At 37.3% G+C, this 20,502-nt stretch overlaps 1 protein-coding gene across 3 annotated transcripts in view; it reads left to right on the forward strand.

Annotated features, from left to right (window-relative positions):
* DPYD (dihydropyrimidine dehydrogenase) overlaps positions 1–20,502 on the forward strand; it is a 777,563-nt gene that overhangs the window by 498,247 nt on the left and 258,814 nt on the right. For 2 of the 3 annotated variants that reach the window (XM_004420800.3, XM_087446934.1), the window contains 2 exons: positions 9,114–9,182; positions 17,729–17,812. In XM_004420800.3, the coding sequence (XP_004420857.1) occupies positions 9,114–9,182; positions 17,729–17,812 (153 nt within the window). The remainder of the gene's footprint in view (positions 1–9,113; positions 9,183–17,728; positions 17,813–20,502) is intronic. The other variant, XM_087446926.1, reaches the window with a different exon arrangement.

Genomic DNA, 20,502 nt, shown 5'->3' on the forward strand with positions numbered 1-20,502 from the left:
CAATATGATTGGACCAAAAGTTGCATTGTGGTCTTGTATAGCATATTAAAGAGTGGGATTTTGGGGCTGGCCTGGTGGCACAAGCGGTTAAGTGAGCACGCTCTACTGCGGCGGCTGGGGGTTCACCGGTTCGGATCCCAGGTGCGCACCGACGCACCGCTTGTTAAGCCATGCTGTGGCAGCATCCCATATAAAGTAGAGGAAGATGGGCACGGATGTTAGCCCAGGGCCAGTCTTCCTCAGCAAAAAAGAGGAGGATTGGCATTGGATGTTAGCTCAGGGCTGGTCTTCCTCAAAAAAATAAAAAAAATAAAGGGTGGGATTTTATCCTGAAGTCGGATTTGAAGCAGAAGTGTGGTATGATCAGGTTTGTCTCTTCAGAAGGATCTGTCAGACGGCATAGGCTGAAATCAGAGATAGGGAGTGTAATAAGGAAGCTACTTCAGCAATGCAGGGGAGCAATGGTGAGGATCTTAACTAAGCCAGTCATGATGAAGAGTCAGAAACATTTAGAAAAGATATTTGGGAAGTGAACTAGAGCAATACTTCTCAAACTTTCCTGCACATTAGAATTACCTGGAGATGCTTGGAAAACCCTGATGCCTGGGCCAAACTACATTCCAATTAACTCAGAATCCTTGGGGTTATTTTTTCTACTCTCCAAGTGATTTCAGCCAAGTTTGAGAACCAGTGGACTAGAGTACTTGGTGAATAAATTGGATATGGGCAATGAGAGAGAATGAAGAAAGGAAATCTCCTCCTAGTTTCCTAACTTGGGACAAAAGGGGGGAGTATAAGCATATTTAATGTGAAGAAATAAGCAAATTCAGTTGGAGAAATTTAAGTTTGGTTTGGGTAAATTGAATTTAGGTGTCAGAAGGTAGTTAGATATGCAGTTCTTGCACTTAGGAGAAAGATATAGATTGGAGATGTACACTTTATGAATTTTCTGCATATAGATATTATTTAATCATTGTGAATATGATGTCTAAGGAATAGATATTATTTAATCATTGTGAATATGATGTCTAAGGAATGTGTATGAAGTGATACGAAAAGAGGACCGTGAGTAGACCCCAGGAATATCAACATGTAAAAAGTGGCCAGAGATAGAAGAGCCTAAGAATGAACAAGAAAAATAGGAAAAGTGGTATCTCTGAAGCTCTATGAGAGAGTGTATCAAGAAGCTGGATATGGTCTAAGTGCTAAAGAGAGTTCCAGTAAAGATTCGGGCTAAAAAGTATTAATATATTTGCCAAGGTCACTGGTGACCTTGGGGAGATCGTTTCTAGGCACAGTGAGAACAGAAACCAGATAAAAATACATTAAGGAGTGATCACAAGGGGAGGAAAAAGCAGTAGTTACTCTAAGTCATCTACAGTGGTTGTTTTTTTCTGTTCTACTGGAAAACATCTCTGATTTTCCATGGAAACCATGTGCATATTGTTTAACTTTAAATATGACTTTTCTAGGTTATGAATAGTTGTATAAATAAGACATTTGTGGACCCCAAAATAAACAAAGAAAATGATGAATTTTAAAATAATATAAAAAGACAACTTTAAGAATACTATTCTTATATGCAACCATTAAATAACCATGACGGTATAAAATATGAAGAGCTTATGAGTTTTACTTTTAATGTCTTACTCTCAATGTGTACATTTCACGAAAATTGTACCCATCTCCCTTTCACTATATTTGTACAAAGGTATAAAGTACATTTAAAATTTGAATGCTGTACGGTTAATTAATATTTAATAAACATATTTTCTTAGTTTAAATGTCTTTGAAAATCACATGTCCCATGCTATTTTTCCTCCTCACTATAATCCCAGTAGTATTAAGAATGATTTTATTAAATTGTTTGACAAAACCTAACTCAGCTACTTGTAATTTACAGTTGTTCACCTTTGTCGCTTTGCAGTTTTTCCCTACTAAAAAATTTAGGTTGTCTTGAAGCTGAATTGTTGACTGAATTTCCAATGTAGCTCACGGTATGGTTACAGAATACCAAAACAGTGTTGCTGACGTGTATTTTAAGCATAGATTTTAAATTTGACGAGACAGCCTGCTTATAACCAATTGGAAGTTTTATGTTAAGTTCTTCACCTTAATTTCTGATTTGCAAACCTTATTGTAATTCAGTTTGAAAAAAATTTTAATAAAATCATTTTATTTATTCCATAAGGAAATGTAATTATAAAAAAATAATTTGACCAAGAATTGTGATTCTTTGAAAGTTTGGAAAGATGACAATAGAAGCCATTTAACACTACTTTTTTTTTTGGCAGAGTAAGTGTCCTATTGTTTTTAACCTTTTAGGTATTTTTCAGGGAGAAACAACATGCAAAATTTGATTCATAAATTATTAGAGTTGACATTTTATATGCTTTAGAACATTAATGTCTCATAGAAATTAGATGTTTACACAAAGAGAATACATTTTTAAGTTATATTCATTAGTCAAAATGAAAGTCAAAACTATGTAAAACTGCAATTTAAAAGTATTCTCTATAAAGCAGAATTAGATATAAGATTGCCCTTTCATGGAACATACCAAATTTTAACGACTGAAGCACCACAAAACATCTTGATATGATGGGTCTCAACTCTAAAATGATCAATACAATCTACATTTTACGGTCAGCCGTATAAAGATGGCTCTAATCTATGTTCCAAGTTTTTTAAATCTTACTGTCCTTTTTCTCTTAATTAATCTTATTTTCCAAAAACACTATCAATCTTGGTTAAATATGTCTGCCTTTGTGGCCTCGTCATCTTACCGTAATCTCCTGGTAAATTTGCTTTCCCATTTTCTTAGGTGACTAGTTCAGTAGCTCCATCTCTCCCTCATACTTCTAAACCTCTGTCCCTCATTCTCTTTACTGTCAACAGGAGACCTCACCTACTACTTCATAAAGAAAATTTAAACACCAGGAAGGATAATTTCACCTTTTCCACACGGAATCTATAAACTCAATTGCGTCTATACTTATTTTTTCTCTCTACTCCTCTCTTCCACCCCATTAAACTAGAAACAATGCCTCTGCTCCTATCAGAGTTTGTCTCCTCTATTTATGTGCTGCATTCATCATCACCTCTTGCCTTCTCAACAGCATCTTTCTCTTTTCCAGATCATTTCCACCAGCATAAACACATACTTAAATATGGTCCATTAAAAAAAAGTCTCTCACTAGACCTCCACAGCCCTACATCTGCTGCTTCATTTCTCTTTTAGCTAGCCCACTAAAACCTTTAGAGAGATTTGTGTGTCACTTCCCTCCACTTCCTTATATTCCATTCACTCACTCTATTCCAGTCTGACTTTTGTCCTTCCTGCTTCACTGAAACCCTTCTTGGAAAGATTGCCCATCTTCTGAGCTAACATCTGTGCCAGTCTTCCTCTATTTCCTATGTGGGTCACACTACCACAGCATGGCTGACGAGTGGTGTAGGTCCACACCCAGGATCCAAACCTGTGAACTCAGGCCACCAAAGCAGAGTGTGCTGAACTTAACCACTAGGCCACAGGGCTGGCTCCAAGATTACCAGTCTTTACCAATGGTTTACCAATGGTTTCTGTATTGCCAAATCCTTTAGACATTTCTCTGTTCTCTTACACAAATTCTCAGAAGCATTCATCACAGCTGGTTGCTCCTTACTTTTTGAAACACTTCCCTCTCTTGGCATTTGTGACACCACATTCTCATGTGGTTCTAGGTCAGTCTCTAGCCCTTTCTTTTTCTCCATTTTATTCTCTTCCCTTTGTGAAGTCACCTAGCCAGATGGCTTTAAACACTGTTATATGTTGAAGACTCTAAAATGTACACCTTTATCCCTAACCTCTAGTAAATTCTAGACTCATGTATCCAGTGGCACAATTGATGTCTTCACTAATGGGATGCTTACTAGACATTTTATATGTAATAGGTTAAAATTGAACGTCTTACTATTCCTCCTCTAGTTACCTCATGAGTCTCTGTTTCATCTCAGTAAAGTGACTACATTCCACTCAGTAGCTCAAGCCAATAATCCAGGGATCATCCTTAATTTCTCTCACCTCCTGAATCTAACCATTGACCAGTCTCGTTGGTTCTAGCTCAGAACTATCCACTTCTCTGCGTCTCCATGGATATTATGTAGTCCACAGTATTTCAACCTAACTGGACTCTTTGCTTTCACCCTAAAACCCGCTCAGTTCCATTACCTATCAAGTAGTCAGAAGCATCTTTTGAAAATGTAGATCAGATCATTTTATCATCCTCCTTTAAACCTTTCAGTGGCCTCCCATTACACCTACAATAAAACCCAAACTCCCACAGGGCTCAGCTCCCAGAGATACGGCTGCTGCCTGCTCGTCTCATTTTCGTTTGTAGTCTTCTTGCCCTATCGTGAAACTCCATCCACATAGGCCTTCTCTTTTTCTTAAGTATACCGTACTCATTCCTACCTCAGAGTCTTTGCACGTGCAATTTCCTCTACCTCAAACGCCAGCTTTCACCCAATTCCACATTCCATTCTTCATCGTGAGGTGCCTTCTTACCTTTCAGTTCTCAGCGCAGAGATCCCTTTGCTGACCATCACCTGACAGGGCCCTATGCACCCCAGTGATTCTCCATCATGCTCTCCTTTATTATTGCCTTCATAACAATAATCTTGACTTGGAAATCATCCTAACAATGTATTGTTTTACCTGCTAGGACATTTTCCCTCCCTAAAATGTAAGCTACAGAAGGGCTTACTGTTTTATTCATCACTTCTGAATTAGAATAGTAACTGGCACATAGTAGGTGCTCAAGAAATTAGTTGAATGTTGAATGAACAAAGACTCTAAGTCAACGTCTTAAACTCCTATTGTATGTCATTTGATGCCACTCACAGTAGGTGCTCAGTTTGCTTCTTAATTGATTAACTGACATTGTTTGAATCTCTCACCAGACTATGTGTCATAAATGTAAAATGTAGTTCAAACACTACATAGTATTTGGCTTTTACATGTAAACTCATCCAATAATGTTTTAAAATATGAGCCATTAAAAAATGAAGCACTACAAATGGCATAAATTAAGTGGTATATGGAGAAAAGTTACTCTGATTTTAAAATATGTTTCACTGGGTAATCATTTCTAGTAACATTGCATGATGTTTCACAATATGTAATATCCATCAATTCTCTTTTTTCATAGGAAAAAAAAATAACCTGTCCTCTCCTGCTTGATTAAAAACTAAGCACAGTGAAACACTGAAGGGCTTTCTAATCATCAAAGAAAGATTAAATTATGCCCAGTGTCTTTTTACCATTAATATCTTTTAGCCTGACTCTTTGAAAAATCCTAATCTCTTTTAATAGAGAATAAAATTATTTTGGGGTCATTTTTATTCCTCTGAAATAGAATGCCACCATATATTTCACAAACCATCTCTTGGTTTTAGATAAAGATATTTAAACTTCTTAGACCGTTCAGCATTTTTTAAATAATGTATAAAGTTATTTTTCTCCTTTAAATTTAATTGACTGTTAAGAAATTTCTTAGGAAGTTATTTCAAAAATGACAATTTTAGTTTTGCATGTAGTAATTGTCAAAATTCTATGTAATAGAAAACAGAATATAACTTGAATTTTCTTAAGCCAAAAACTGGTATTTATTAGTTCACGTGTGCAAGCATGTTAGTGGTACGCCTGGCTTAAAAGTGGCTGTAACGTAGGTCTCTCGCAATCTCGCATCCTGACTTTTCTTTGTCGGCTTTATTTTTTCTCAGTGCAGCTAGCTTTGGGCTGGGCTGGGAGGGTTTCCTTAAGTGAGGAGTCAGTCAGTGGTCACCAGTGCTCTGAACACGCTTCATTCCAGTTTAGGAACCAGTGAGAAAATTGTTTCTCAACAAAGAAGAAAGGAAGCTTTTATCTTCCCAGCTCCAGTAAAGCACTTGGATGGGAACCAATCACTATCATTAGCCCTGTCTGGGCTACTTTCTAGCTTTTTGGGAAAGAAAGTAAATCTGTTTTCAGAAGATGGGGAAAAGAGAAGAGAGTTGTCGTCTCGCCAAGACCCGCCTCTGCTTAACATGTGTCTCTCCCACCTGTGGTCACCCTTCCCCAAGGAGAGCCGGCCCACATCATACTCAGTCACCACATCCCCAGGCATTCAGGACAGTTCTCTGGATGATATTTGTTTCTCTCCATCAAGCCCAATTGTAGCTCCTCATGATCCTCAGGATCTATAGGGCAAATGATGATTTTAACCAACGCCGGCACAATCAATACATGTTTGAAGCAAAAACAGCTTTATTGAAATTAAAATTGCCGTTGAGGAGAGAGGAACCGTGTTAGTCACTAGTTGAGAGCATATATCATATCCTGCTGTCAGTGCTTGTAAACCTTACTTCCCTGGCAGTGGATTTCTTTAGTCAGCCCGTCTGCCTAGCTGGACCTTGCCTACTAGAAGGATCTTCCCTGTTGTCCTCCGTGGCACCCTGAGAGGGGCATTGGAGTGGGGGACACCACGCTGATTTAGCAGCCGCTTCATGTTTGCATGGGAATGTGAAGTTGGGAATTACTTTGCCATGCTTGGAGGTGGTTTTCGTTTGTTTTTTTTCTTGTTTCTGTCTCGTCTTGTTTTAAGTAATAAAACTCCCTAAAAACCCCGGTCTATTGTTTGTCACTTTCACCACAGGAGAACTAGCATCTAGTGCTAAAATCTTATTTTCAGTCTGGATGTTTGGATCTGCCGCTGTCCTTGAGGTTTTAGCAACAAACCTGCAAACCTGGGGGCTCTGCCCGTTCCCTAAATCTTCAGATTAACTGTTGTTTTCTGTTTGTTTTTTATATGTGTTTGTTTTTGTTTTTTTACCTGACCTTGAGACCACTGAGCACAATAGGAATCTGTCATTTGCCGGTAGGCTTCATCTTAGTTGATTTTCCTTTTAGATGGGGCTCTGTTTATTTCATGCAAGGGCTACTTACCAGGAGGTATTAGGTGTAGTTCTAGATCTAGTGTCCCCTGTGGTACTTCCTCCCTGGTCCATTTTCTAACTGGGGAGTGGGGCAGATTATCCCTGACATCTTAGATTACGTGGAAAGGGCAGAAAGAGCATCTCTTAGTGAAGATGCATAATTACGCTGGTGACCCTTTTCTGTTTGCAAATGGGCAAGCTTGGAATTTGACATTTCATTTTCTTTTAGCCCCTAGAGAAGAGGCCATGAAACATTCTTGCCTTTTTCTCCCACCTTCTTAAAAGCTGCATCCTCCCCGGACACAAAGATTGAATCCTGAACTCAACCAAAAATAATTAGGCATTCTTAATTTTCCTCCTCTATTCATCATCTACTGTTTTCTTTCCTCTCTTTGTTCCTTTCTCTGAAGAGGAATCTATCTGAATCTGTTTCTCTTGACTTCCTCATTTCTGATGTCCTTCTATCTTTGTCTGACTAACGATCTGTGATTTTCTCAGTTACTCAGATTCAGACTCAGATCTTTGGTTCTTCTTTCTAAATTGCTTCTTCTAGTTCATGAGTCCTGTGTAATTTAACATCTGACCCTTTTTTCCATCACCAAGGCCAACAGCCGTATCAGCCCTGATCACTCTTCACTCCAACTCGTAGAATAATTATTGGCCAGCAGTTTTCACCAATTGTTTTTTTTCTTCTCTAACTCATGATATTCATTTCTGCTTAATCTTCTTAAAAGGATGAGCTAATAAAGCAACTCCCTGCTCCTAAACCTTTGGTGACCTCATTCATTTATTCACTCAGTCTTACTATGTGCCAAACATCATGCTGGTTATTGCAGATAAAATGATGAATGATGCAGAGCAGTCCCAGCTCCCATGGAGATTATAGTCTATCAGGAGAAAAAAATTAACCCAACATTAAGGACAGGCTTGTCTCCCTGGTTTTCAGAATTCTCTCCAATATGATCACAACTTATTTTCTGTCCTTCTCTTAATGTTAAAGCATTCATCTGACTTTTATGATGTCTTTTTTTTTTCCTTGATGTACATTAAAAAGCTGTATGTGGTGAGAGCGCAGTGGCTTTTACTGGACTCTCCCACTAGGCTCTGTGACTTTAGGGTTGGCACAGATTCTTTGTGTCTTAATCTCATAGTCTTTAAATGGTAATAATAAAAAAAGAATTACTGACATGTATTGAATACTTACTTTGGGCCAGCAAGAGCCAGTGGTTACAAGTACAGACTCCCAGTCAGACTGCCTGGGTCTAAATCCTGTCTCTGCTCCTTGTTAGCTGTGTGACCTTTATATCCCAGTGCCTCAGCATCTTCATCTGTAAAATGGGAAGACTAGCGTTGGGCATGATTAAGGAAGTTAATACAGTAAAAAACATTCAAATAGTACCTAGCACATCATAAGAACTATTTAAGTCTTAACAATATCTATTATTACTTTTCTAAGTAGCTAGTACTATTATGCATATTTAACCAGTGAGGCAGCTATATATCTTGCCACACAGTAAGTGGTAGAGCCAGAGTTCTAACCTGGACATTCTGGCTTCAGAGCAGGTACTTGTAACTACCACTGTATTTAGCCTCCATTATTGGGAGTAAGACTGTAGTTAAACAATCAACATTTAGCAAAATTTAAAACTATGAAGTATGAATATGTAAGGTATTATTATCCATGCTATAATAAGATATGATTGAAGACGACACTAATTTATTTCTTTCCCATACCTTGAAACCTTTTAGTTATACCAGTAATTGTATTAATAAACATTTCTATGACATCGTATAATTTAGACAATCCTTTCACATACACAATGTATTTAATTCCCACTATCACTTTCTGAGGTTGGCAAAGTCAGTATAATTATCTCCATTTTAAAAATGAGAATGCTGAGGATCAGAGAAGTTGAGTAACTTGCTCAAGTATTCAAAGATAGTCAATGAGAAAGTCTGTAACATAAATCTAAAGCCCCAAATCTCATCCTTTGCTTGACTGTAACAACCACTGTTTTTTAATAGTTTGTCTTTGAACAGATTGAAAACTAATTTTTAATATAGTTTACCATTATAAATATATACATGTATATTAATATATCCTTGTGTACAGTGGCATAACTATTTGAGCTGATATTCTTTCTTATTTCTTTTTAAAGATCGTGATTGCCAGCATCATGTGCAGTTACAACAAAAATGACTGGATGGAACTCTCCAAACAGGCCGAGGTAATGATTTCTTTAGTATATATTTATTTTATTTCTTCTCTTCTATTTTTATTAGTTTTAAATAAAGAGCTGCCATGAAAAATAACACAGTAGAAGTAAAATTGAATGGAAAATGGTAACTTAAAACATTTCCATTATAATATGTTTACCCTGTGTTTTCATTAAAATGATGGAAATGTAAATTTAAAAGGAATCTATTCCATAAAAGTGGTCCCTTGGATTTCACACACTACCTAAAAATCCTTTATTCTCTGTATCCATATGCTCTTTATTTGCATATTAAGCAAACTGTATATTATGATGGATGCCATGATAAAATTTAATTCTACCTTTGAGAGTCTAACTTGATCTTACCTTGCCTTTAGGCAAACCAGTTTGACAGTAAGAGAAGAAATTTTGAATATAAAACTCTTGAATATTTAAAATATAAATGGTTCATTTAATACTATTCTAGTTTGAATACAGACATGCATGAAATGGTAGGACAGAATGCTGCTGAATGGAACACTAGTCAGCAGGTTTTCTATAATATAAATTGAGTCTTGCACAAATGCAAACAACTAACCGTGTGCCTTAAATTTATATTTCAAAAAGAAAAATACATACTTAAATTGTACACTTATGTCCATCATGCTATCATGAAAAATACTCTAGGCAGTTTTAGCTGGGGTTTCTTGAAAACCTCTCAGAAGTATAGAAGACTCAATCTAACAATACTTATGAACTAATGACTCTACAATATAAAATATTATAAAGCTTTCTATAGTGTTTAAAAATGTTGACTGTACATTTTATTTGGATATCTTAAAACTATGAGCAGAAAAATTACTTCTGGGACTTAGGAGGGTGAAATTAAACATGATCAGTAATTGGCTTTGTGATCTTCAGTGCTGGGTCCGTTTTATACATATATTTACCTAATTGACCATGAAATCTTCCACAGAACCCATGCTTGGCATGAGCTTTGCCAATTTTAAGCTGACTATGATGAATGGCTTTATCATGCTGCTTGCTTCTCTGCCTTTCTGTAGAATAAAATATTTTAAAAAATTATTTTCTTCAGTAATGAATATTTTTAAATAAGCAAATTTTACTTTTAAAAAGTCAAAAGCCTTTTTATCAGTAATATACTAACCGACTTAAAGATATGTTTTACATTTCTCACATTCCATATCTATTTCTTTAATCGCAGTTTTATTTAATATGATTTTCCAGGTACTAATAGGAAAAAAAAAGAAAGAAAGGAAGGAAAGAAGGAAGGAAAAAATTTTAAAATAAGGAAAAAGATAATGCTTTCCATTCAATCAAAACAGTCTATGAAATCTCTCCACAGGAAAGCAATCTACATATCAAAAAGGTCAATCTGTAGGTGGTGTCAATTAAAAAAAATCTTCCCTATAAACTTAAAATTTGGACCAACCCAGGGATATCACATGAAGGAACTATCCCCAGGCCTTCACATCCCCCTGGAGGGCGGTATTAGACAGCATGATTTCATCATAGCTCATATAGTAGGCACCCAGTAATGCTCTGTAGAGTCAGTATTTGCTTTTGTTTTTATGAACACTTGCTTCAAAATAGATTTTCTTACAATGGAAGAACCCACATTAAAACAAACCTACAAAAACAAGAAAGTACTCAGGTCCGTTACTATACTGCTTACAATGTACATTTCTTTGGGAGTGATGATAATGGGCTGTAAGAAATCAGAGATAGCACACCAGCAGTTCTGACATGCCACAAGTTTTAAGTTCAGCAAATGACGATGTGGTGATGGATATACTTTAAATTCATGAAGTTCCTCTCCTTATAGTAGATTATTTCTTGAATTACACAGTAGGGAATTGAGGAAACCTGCTATCAGTTCATTACTATTATATCTGAAAACAGAAATGACACGTGTGTAACAGCAGAACAGATCCAGTTGTACAAGAACATGAAAATATAAAGACTGAGAAACTACGTTAGAATGAAAATCTGTACAAGGAGGGATCGTTGTTGTTTGTTTGTTTCACCAGAGGCTACCATTTTATTTTACTATTTTGAATAAACAATTAAGACCATGTGGGTGATTTAAAAAAATAGAATATAGGTATATTCTTCAAATATGGTAAATTCAACTAAATGCTGTTTTTAAAAGTTAATGTATAGCCAGTATATCTTCTTGATCATATGTATATTCTTGAGAAAGCTTTGTTTTTTCCTGGCAATAGAACCATACTGAAAAAAAAACTTTCTTTTCACTTTAGCCTTAGAATATGCACACTTCTAATGTCTTCTCTTATGCATTCCTCAACCTGATTTGAATTTATCATGTTTTTGCAGCACCATAAAAAAGAAGCAGTCTCTGGAAAAGTTTTCACAACTTGGTGTCAAATCAGTAGCATTGTTAGGCTCTGATCAATTTTCTTGGTCCAGGTATCTTATCATAGTCTCTCCTACTTTTCTGGGACATTGATAACCTATTCCAATTCCACGCAAAGGAAGATCTGTGAAGTACCTACTATGTGCAAAGTCCCTGGCCAGCCAAAACAAAGGTGAATAAGATACAGTCTCAGCTGTGTAGATGTGTTCACAGTTTAAATATGTAATCGGATATATACTAAATTGAACCATACTGAAGGCTCACAATATTAGGTCTTAATAGATCTTGAACTCATTTTGATAGATCTTGAATCTATTTCTTTCTTAATGTCTACTAGCTTAGAAAACAGAGCCTGAGTGAAAGTTAATGTGCAGATGCTTTATTGAACGATACAATCCCAGAGCAGTAAAAGTGAGGAAAAGAAAAGTGAGACAGGGAAGAAGGGAAAGCAGATACAGTATGGTGCATTACAGAGCTGGCTCCCACTTCACCAGGAAGAGGAGCCAATTGCTCAGTCGTGTGGGACAGAGTGCTGTATGGAATCATCCTGCCTGACAACACTTTAGAGGAGAAGAAGGAGGAGGAATGTCTCTACTGGGTCCCTCCCATCTCCTGTCTCTCATTGGTCAAATTTCACACCACAGAGCTTTACTTTTCTCTGTACTTTTGAGTTATGTGTTGTGCCCCCTTGGGACAGTTGCTGGGAAAGCCACATCCCACCATTTTGTGAGATGCTCCGTCTAAACCCAGAGTTGGAGGGAAAGGGCACAGCCTCTTGGTCTTGCCCGGGCCCTGGCACTCTTGGAGCTCACGCTTCGATAGGTACAACAGAGGCAGTGACCAAGCTCAGCTTTCATCCAGAGGGAGCTGGATGTGAGGAGAGGAGATGTGAGGATATTAGCAAGGGCTAGGGCTCCCTTTCAAGCTGGTGGCAAATGCTTTGGTGGCAAGTAAGGTCATCAGATTTGAGGAAGCATATAAGTTGAGTGTGGCTCAATATGCATTGCTACCACCCTAATCCAAGTTTATCTAAGATAGCTACACAAATTTTCTTGCCCTCAATCAATCCAAAATCTTCCCACTATCTTTCTTAAGATGCAGAACCCTTAACTTGACCTATAAGTCCTATATGATCTGGCTCCTGCCTTCCTCCCCAGTGTCATCTTGAGTTTGTTAATAAAGCCATATGAAGCTTAAGCCTCAAGTCCCTTACTTGCACAAGCCATCTCTAAGCCCCAATACCTAATTTTGTCTTTGTAATTTTTAATTATTTTTTTCTCAATGAAGTTTCCCCGAATTGTTTAAGCTTCAGGCACCCCAAAATCTGGGCATCTGCCTGTGCTTTTCCTCTAAAACATTTAATAGAGTGGTGATTAAATTACCTCTTTCACCTCTGTCCTGCCTATTACAAAGCAAGCTCCATGGGGACAGAGGCCCCTGTCTAGTTTACTCCTTAATCCTCAATTCCAAGCACAGGGCTTTGCACCAGTGGATAGTTCTCAAATATTTGTTGAACGAAGTAAATAGAGGTGCAGAACTGATGTATTGGCATATGACAAACAAAAATGAGCCATTACAGAATAAATGGGAAGAGTGGCACTTTATTTGGCACCAATGACCTTGAGGTGATTAAGATCCAAACCTGAAGCTTTTAAGTCAGAGACCTGATGAGGGATTGCCACAGGTCTGACCATAACTGGTAGGATGAGACAAGGCAGGTCCAGTGGCGAGGTATAGGTATCAAAACCAAGGGGCCACACTATTCCTAGCAGAGAGTGAAAATAAATCACTTAGAAGCCAGGTTCTCATCATTTTTTACCTGAACCTGGGCTAGCAGTATGTCATAAAATTAAATAGATGTTAGAGTTCGGAGATCTCAAATAGCTGGGGTAAAAAGCAGACAGAGGAACATTACAAAAATATGTAGGACCAGTTGGATATAAGTCCCTAAACAGGGATGGTAAGCAGGACAGAATGGAATCAGGAAAGATGGACAGCTAGTTGGAGACAAGAGACAGTCACTGACTTAGTGTCCAGTGAGGCCCAGGCCAGTTCAGTGTTTACTTGTTTCAGGTCTATTTCAGAGTGGTTTACACAGAGAACTTATGTCTCCAGTTTTGGATACTTGAGACTAGACGACGGTGTTGCTACATAGAAAGTCAACATTAGACCTTGCGTATTCTTTTAACAGAAGAAATTAAGAGAGAATCCAAGAAATGTACCTTTCATGCCCCACCAAGGGAACATCCTCCTCACCTTGCTTGGGCTCTGATGCCCTTTGTTCCTCCCAATAACCATGGAAGCCGTCCCTTCCCACTTGGGCTCTGATACACTACACCAAGCCACCCTCCACATGGACATCCTTCTCACTGCACTTGGACTCTATACCCCACACTGGGCTCTCGTGGCTCCTCCTCAGATCCTCCCAGTCACCTACCTTGCTCTGCCCCACCCAATGACTTTAGAACTACATTGATCAGGAAGGGGGGGCGGTAAGGAAAGGAGAAGGAGAAGATCTTGGTGCTTGATTTTATTGTATGTACGATATAAGGCTTTGTGGTTTTGCTACCCTGGTTTCTCTGAGAGTTTTTATAAAGTGATTCAGAGAATTTTAGAAACTATACTGCTAGCACTATTCTGAGAATTTCTCAGAATAGTTCCACCCCCCACCCCTGAGGTATAGATAATATAGTGCAACATGAGTTACTTTAAATCCTTTTTCAGATGAAGGCTGAGGAATGGCAAGTCTGAGATTCTAGTTGGATGGGTGGATGGATGGATAGATAGGCAGGCAGATAGCTAGCTAGCTAGCTAGCTAGATAGATAATAATTGCATACACTTACATAGTTTTTACCACAGTCCAGGCACTGTTCCAAGTCATTTACTTTTATTAAATTTATTTATACCTTACAAAAAGGAGTTAGTTCCATTGTTTTCTACTTTTTAGAGATGAGAAAACTGAGGCAAGAAGTAATTGAATAATGTGCCCAAGTTCACACAGCTAGTGACGTGGTATAAATGGGATTCAAACCAGTGAAATCTGGCTCCAGAGTCCATGCTATTAACATGTACATTCTACTTCGTAGAGATAAATGGATGATAAATAGATAATGTATGAAATTAGAAACAGCAAATTTTCTATGTCACTACCTTCCCTGGATTACTTTATCGTATAATCATTTAGGTGAGGTAGAATAAACTCTGGGCTAAGTGACTACACTAAAAAGCTTGTGACTAACAGGAGTCAGAATGCGTGCCCAGTTTCAGTTAATTTAACATTTCATGCTAATTCAGCAATTAAGGCTTTTTGAATGGTTATACTTGCTTGGAAATGGAATTAACTGCCTTTGAAGGTGGTGTACATCCTGTGACAGGAATATTCAAGCGGAGGCCAAGTGAATGTTCCCGATCTCTTAGTGCCACCTTGAACAGGATTATCTCAGTTTTTGAGGCCTGGCTTCTCATTTCGAAGGTCTTTCCATGTGTGTTTGGTGGGTTGATGTTTGTGTATGTGTATAATAGTGAGGAAATTTTTAATAATTAGTCACTGAAAAGATTTTCAGTTGGATAGGTGGTTTTACAAGACTTTAATTTTTACTTCAAGTTCAGAAGCTTTCAGGATGTTGAGTTGTGTTTTTCTTAACATACTGTTAAGAACTCTAGTCATGGAATAAGTGATTTCTAATAAGTTATGATAGTGGGTAAGAACGCGGGCTCTTGTCTCAAAATGCTTGGGTTCAAGACCCTACTCTCATTTATAAGCTGTGGTATGTTGGGTAAGTCCCTTTAACTCTTTTTTGTGTGTGTGTGAGGAAGATTGGCCCTGAGCTAACATCTGCCAATCCTCCTCTTTTTTTGCTGAGGAAGACTGGCCCTGGGCTAACATCCGTGCCTATCTTCCTCCACTTTATATGGGACGCCGCCACAGCATGGCTTGGCAAGCAGTGAGTCAGTGCGCGCCCAGGATCCGAACCGGTGAACCCCGGGCCGGTTGGAGTGCGCACACTTAACCGCTTGCACCACCAGGCCCGCCCCAGTCCCTTTAACTCTTTATACCTCAGTTTTATCAGTTGTAAAATGTAAATAATGATATATCCTACTACAAAGTAGAGCCTAACAAAGGGTCTGGCAATATTGTAAATGCTCAATAAATGTTAGTTAATTATTATCTACTATGATAGGTATTCTTGTAAGACTGCATTTAAATTTTAGGAAATATATATCATATATATATACCACCTAAAGCTTATCTAATCCGAAATGCTGTTGAATTGATTTGCTATAAATTGCTGCATTTCGGCTAAATAACGAAGTCTAAAGGAAATATTTGAAATAACTAAGAAATGATAAGAAAAGTGCAGTATTGTATATAATTGCAATGTGCAATCTTTTAATTAAGTGTGTAATTCCCATATGACATGGTTTTGAGATAGATCATATTATCTTCGGATTACACTTGAGCAGATGGAGACAATGAAGGTTAACTGACTTGCCCAAAGCATCCCCAATTCCTTAGCAAACCCACGACTAGAACTCTGAGTTTAGCGGGTCATATGCTTTGTCCATGCTCACTGTGATACCAGCAGGAGAAAAAGTAACACGATTCATGGTAATTTTCAAATAACATGAAGCATTTTGAAACTGAATTAGAGAAGCAAAAACCATAGTGGAACGGTGTTAGAAAACAGGCTGAATGATCACATGAACTTTCACAAATATGCAGAAGAAAAAGCAGACTCACTAATGAATAAAGGTGAGCAAGAAAGTCGACTGAGAAGTAGCTAACTAGGATTCGTAAGTTTGTTGAAGTCCTACTTAAAATTCATAAAGCAGGAAAAAATAGGCTAAAATCTTGAACAATTAGGAAGAAAAGGGAGACCTTGAAGAAGCAGCTGTTGACCTAAAGAAAGACCTGACATATTTAGAAAATATTGAACTTTTTTTTAAGGTTTTGCATAATGTGATAGACATGTTATAATATTATGGAGGTTGACTGAAGTTTCTAGTTAACCTCACTTAAAAAGCAATTGTGGCATTGTAGAAATTCTAGAAGTTGGGTAAAAGAACATACAATTTGAATCCTTTAGTTTACTCCCTGTCCCTCAAATTACTATATTAAACTATAAAAATGTGTTTTGCTTATTCTTATTGTTTTTCACAGAAGACTTCTCAAAAACTCTGTTTCTCCAAGTATTCTAAGAATATTTAGAATGAACTATTTTGTTTATTTTTGCAGGACTCATTTGTTTACTAATGAATCAATGAGTTAAATAAGAAGGATTCCTATTTAATTATTAAATTAAGACAAAACTATCTGTGCTTCATGTTTCTTGTCATGGACTATTTTTGAATACAATAAAATTGATTTTCAGTTAAAAACATTTTAAATTTTACTCCTTATTTTTTTTGTGAGGACATCAGCCCTGTGCTAACATCTGCCAATTCTCCTCTTTTTTTTGCCGAGGAAGACTGGCCCTGGGCTAACATCCGTGCCCATCTTCCTCCAGTTTATATGAGACGCCGCCACAGCATGGCTTGCCAAACAGTGCGTCGGTGCGTGCCTGGGATCCGAACCGGCGAACCCCGGGCTGCCGCAGCGGAGCGCGCGCACTTAACTGCTGCACCACCCAGCCGGCCCTTAAATTTTACTCTTATTCATTCCATTAGCCTACTACTACATTTTTCTTTGCACTCCTACTTTCAATACCAATTATCTAGAATTAGTAAGGTTTGTTTCTGTAAAAATAGAAGCTGTTGTAGGGCAGAGTAAATGTGATGTGAAACAGACCTAAGTTAAAATCTCTACTGTGTCACTTAATAACCAGCTTGTCATTTAACTCCATGTGCTTTGGTTTCCTTGTCTGTAAAATTGGTATCCTAATAATCCAAGGATTATGAGAATTAGAGAGAACAAATATAAAGCACTTAGAACAGTGGATGTCACCTTCTAAGCACCTAATAAATATTTGCTGTTGTTATTATACATGCTCTATACACACTCTTGTTGTTGTTATACACACTCTAATTTGAGAGAGTCAGAATATACCTCACCAGATAGCTGTGATGCAAAAAACAGAATAGTTAAAATTTGACAAATGTGACCTGTGTTGAGTTGTGAAAGCATATCAGCACACAAGTAAAGCCTCGTTTTTCCTTTCATTTTCCTTCCACATCTTAAAGGCTTCTGGAGCAGATGCCCTGGAGTTAAATTTATCATGTCCACATGGCATGGGAGAAAGAGGAATGGGCCTGGCCTGCGGGCAGGTAAGGACCTCCACAGCTACCGCGTATGTCTGTGACAGAACAGGCCCCCGTATGGATAGTTACTGTCCCTTAGTCAAGGAGATGCGTGGCTCAGATGACTGGCTTGAGACTTCCAGGTCTGTATTGTTTAAATATTTAGTGCTTAAAAAGTGGAAAATGAGGAAAGCTGAAATTACAGCAACTGTTTAGTTTTATTGAGGAAAATATCACATTATGTGCTTGACAGGAAGCAATACCATAACAAATAGTTTTTAAAAGCGCTGAAGCAGAATTAGCTGATTTCAAATGCAATGTTCTTTATTCATTCCTGATGCTGATCCAGTTTCCCTGGAGCAATATACTGTACATAATGCATTGTTCGTAGTGATTTTGTAGTAAATGGGGCACAGCACAAATTGCATTTTACGTTTTTTAGCGTATGATCATTATTCCCTAACTGTGTTTTGGGAGTTGCAAAAAGACTTTGATGCTATTTTTATTTTTGGATACAATAAATGGAAGCTTCATGCTAAAATACTTTCAAAAATCTAATGAATAAAATGTGGAAATATATGTTAATATGTAGAAAATACTGCGTCTTTATGTAATCAGATACAGTGTTGTATGTTAAGGAGCAATGTAAAAGCTTAATGCTAAAAAGGTGAGTGTTTTGCATCTAATTTAGCTTTTAAGCCCACAGGGAAATGATGTGAATTAAATAATATGAAATGTTGTAACTTATGACAAATTTCCTTGTCCTGGAAAGTTTATTTTTATCTCCACATTTGGCACAGGGCCTTGTACATAGTAGGTACTCAATTCTTTTGATTTTTCAAGTCATCGAATTATTTGAATTAAACTTAGAGGCCAGAGGTCCTTAATGTGGAAGGACAAAAATTTCTGCTTATTCAAATGAACGTAGGTTGCTATTTTCATATAAACGTTCAGAGAGGATTCTAAAATACCTTGTAAATACTTAATTAACATTCAGAACAGATTTGTGACTTAGGAAGAAACCCTTCTTTTGTCCCAGCAGAAAAGAAGGGCCTAGTCAAATGTTTTTCAGGTGTATCCACTGTTCCACTCTCAACAGGTTCCCCAGAACCATTAGTAAGCGTGGTAGCAGAACCAAGCCTCAGAATTACCCAGTAGAAGGGAAACACATATATTAAATCATGACTTTTATGAGTCGCATGATTAGACAGCAGCCAGTGTCAAGATGTGTAACTTGATTAAAATGAGGAAGGCTTCTACAAGGACACTGGAGCTGTCAAGGACACTCGAGGTGGTCAAGTTTCTCTCCTTACCCCTTTCGAAGTCTCTCAAACTCCAGAAACAAATATTTTTCAGTTACATGGATAAAATCAGCTATGGAAAATTTAAATCTATTGACTAACTTTTTAAAGAAGGATGCATTTTAATATATATTTTTTCCCACAAAAATGGCAATTATTTTGAAAATGTTTCCCAAGTCCATCTTGAGTTTATATTTTAGAGTAGGCTTTCTCTCTCCAAGCACATCTGAACTTACCCAGCTGCTCAGTGTCTTAGGTGTATCCTCTCCAGGGAGTCATTTAGCCACATAAATTTTTGCACAGACTGGCTGACTGAGGATGCCAAGTGCTAAAATTTTGCAGTCAAAGTTATCATTACAATCTCTAAAACTCTCGGAAGACATATGTTCCAAAAACCATGGTCTCTTAGGCTGAAGGAAACTTAGGAACATTTCCATTTCACTTGTTAGCTATAAGCTCTAAAACTGAAACTAATTCTTCCTATTAACCAAGTTTCGAAATTTTCTTTTGAATTATATCCTCTTGTAAATTCTATAATTGAAAAATAAAGCTAATTTAATCATTTTTACTCCAACATATTTTAAATGATTATTCTGCCTCAGGGCACAGGAATATTCAATATTTTAAATGAAAGGAAGGAAGATTATTAGTGCATTTTAAAAAAAAGCTTTACTATAACTTTGGGTCTTTAGAGTGGCCACTGACACATCTGTGGCTTACTCATCTTTTCCTCTACTTCCTTTTTCCCTTCCTCTATCTCTTGTTCCTATTGCCTCTCCCTCCCTCCCTAAAGTTCATAGTTTTCAATACTTGCAAGTTGGTGGGATGGGGAATTTGTACTCAGTACTGGGGGACTGAGGAGTCATGCCAATTCCTCTTCCCTGTTGCCGTGTGATCCTTCATTCCATCTGTTGAAAGCTCACTGTGTGCCAAGCACAGGGCCGTGTGCATCGCCAGAGCCTAATAAATGTTTGCTTCGTGAATGAAACAAACTGGCATTAGTTCCATGGCTAGAATATTTATCTATTTGCAACTTGCTTGTACTCTCCTCATTTTTACTGTTTCTAGAAATCATAGTCTTTTTATTCCCTTAAGAAGAGGCAGAGTATCATAGTTCAGTACATTTTCCTCTCTAAATATCTGTTTTTCCCTCCTTTATCTCAAATATTTTCTCACAAATATTTAATAAGTTAAAAATACTGCCTTTGTACCTAAGTGATTTTAAATTAACTATGTGTGTCTATATTTAAACTCTTTATAAAAGTTCTCATAAGTGACTAAAAATTGTGAAATTATGAACAGAAGGTTATAGTCTCTACTCTAAAACATATAGACATCCTATTTATTTATGGAATTTGTAGAAATAAAGAAAATTTCGAGCTGACTTTGAGAATTTGAATTGTGTGTTTCCTGCAA

The sequence above is a fragment of the Ceratotherium simum genome, chromosome 2, assembly GCF_057802395.1.
Source record: "Ceratotherium simum simum isolate JZ-2026a chromosome 2, ASM5780239v1, whole genome shotgun sequence".
NCBI classification, from domain to species: domain Eukaryota; kingdom Metazoa; phylum Chordata; class Mammalia; order Perissodactyla; family Rhinocerotidae; genus Ceratotherium; species Ceratotherium simum.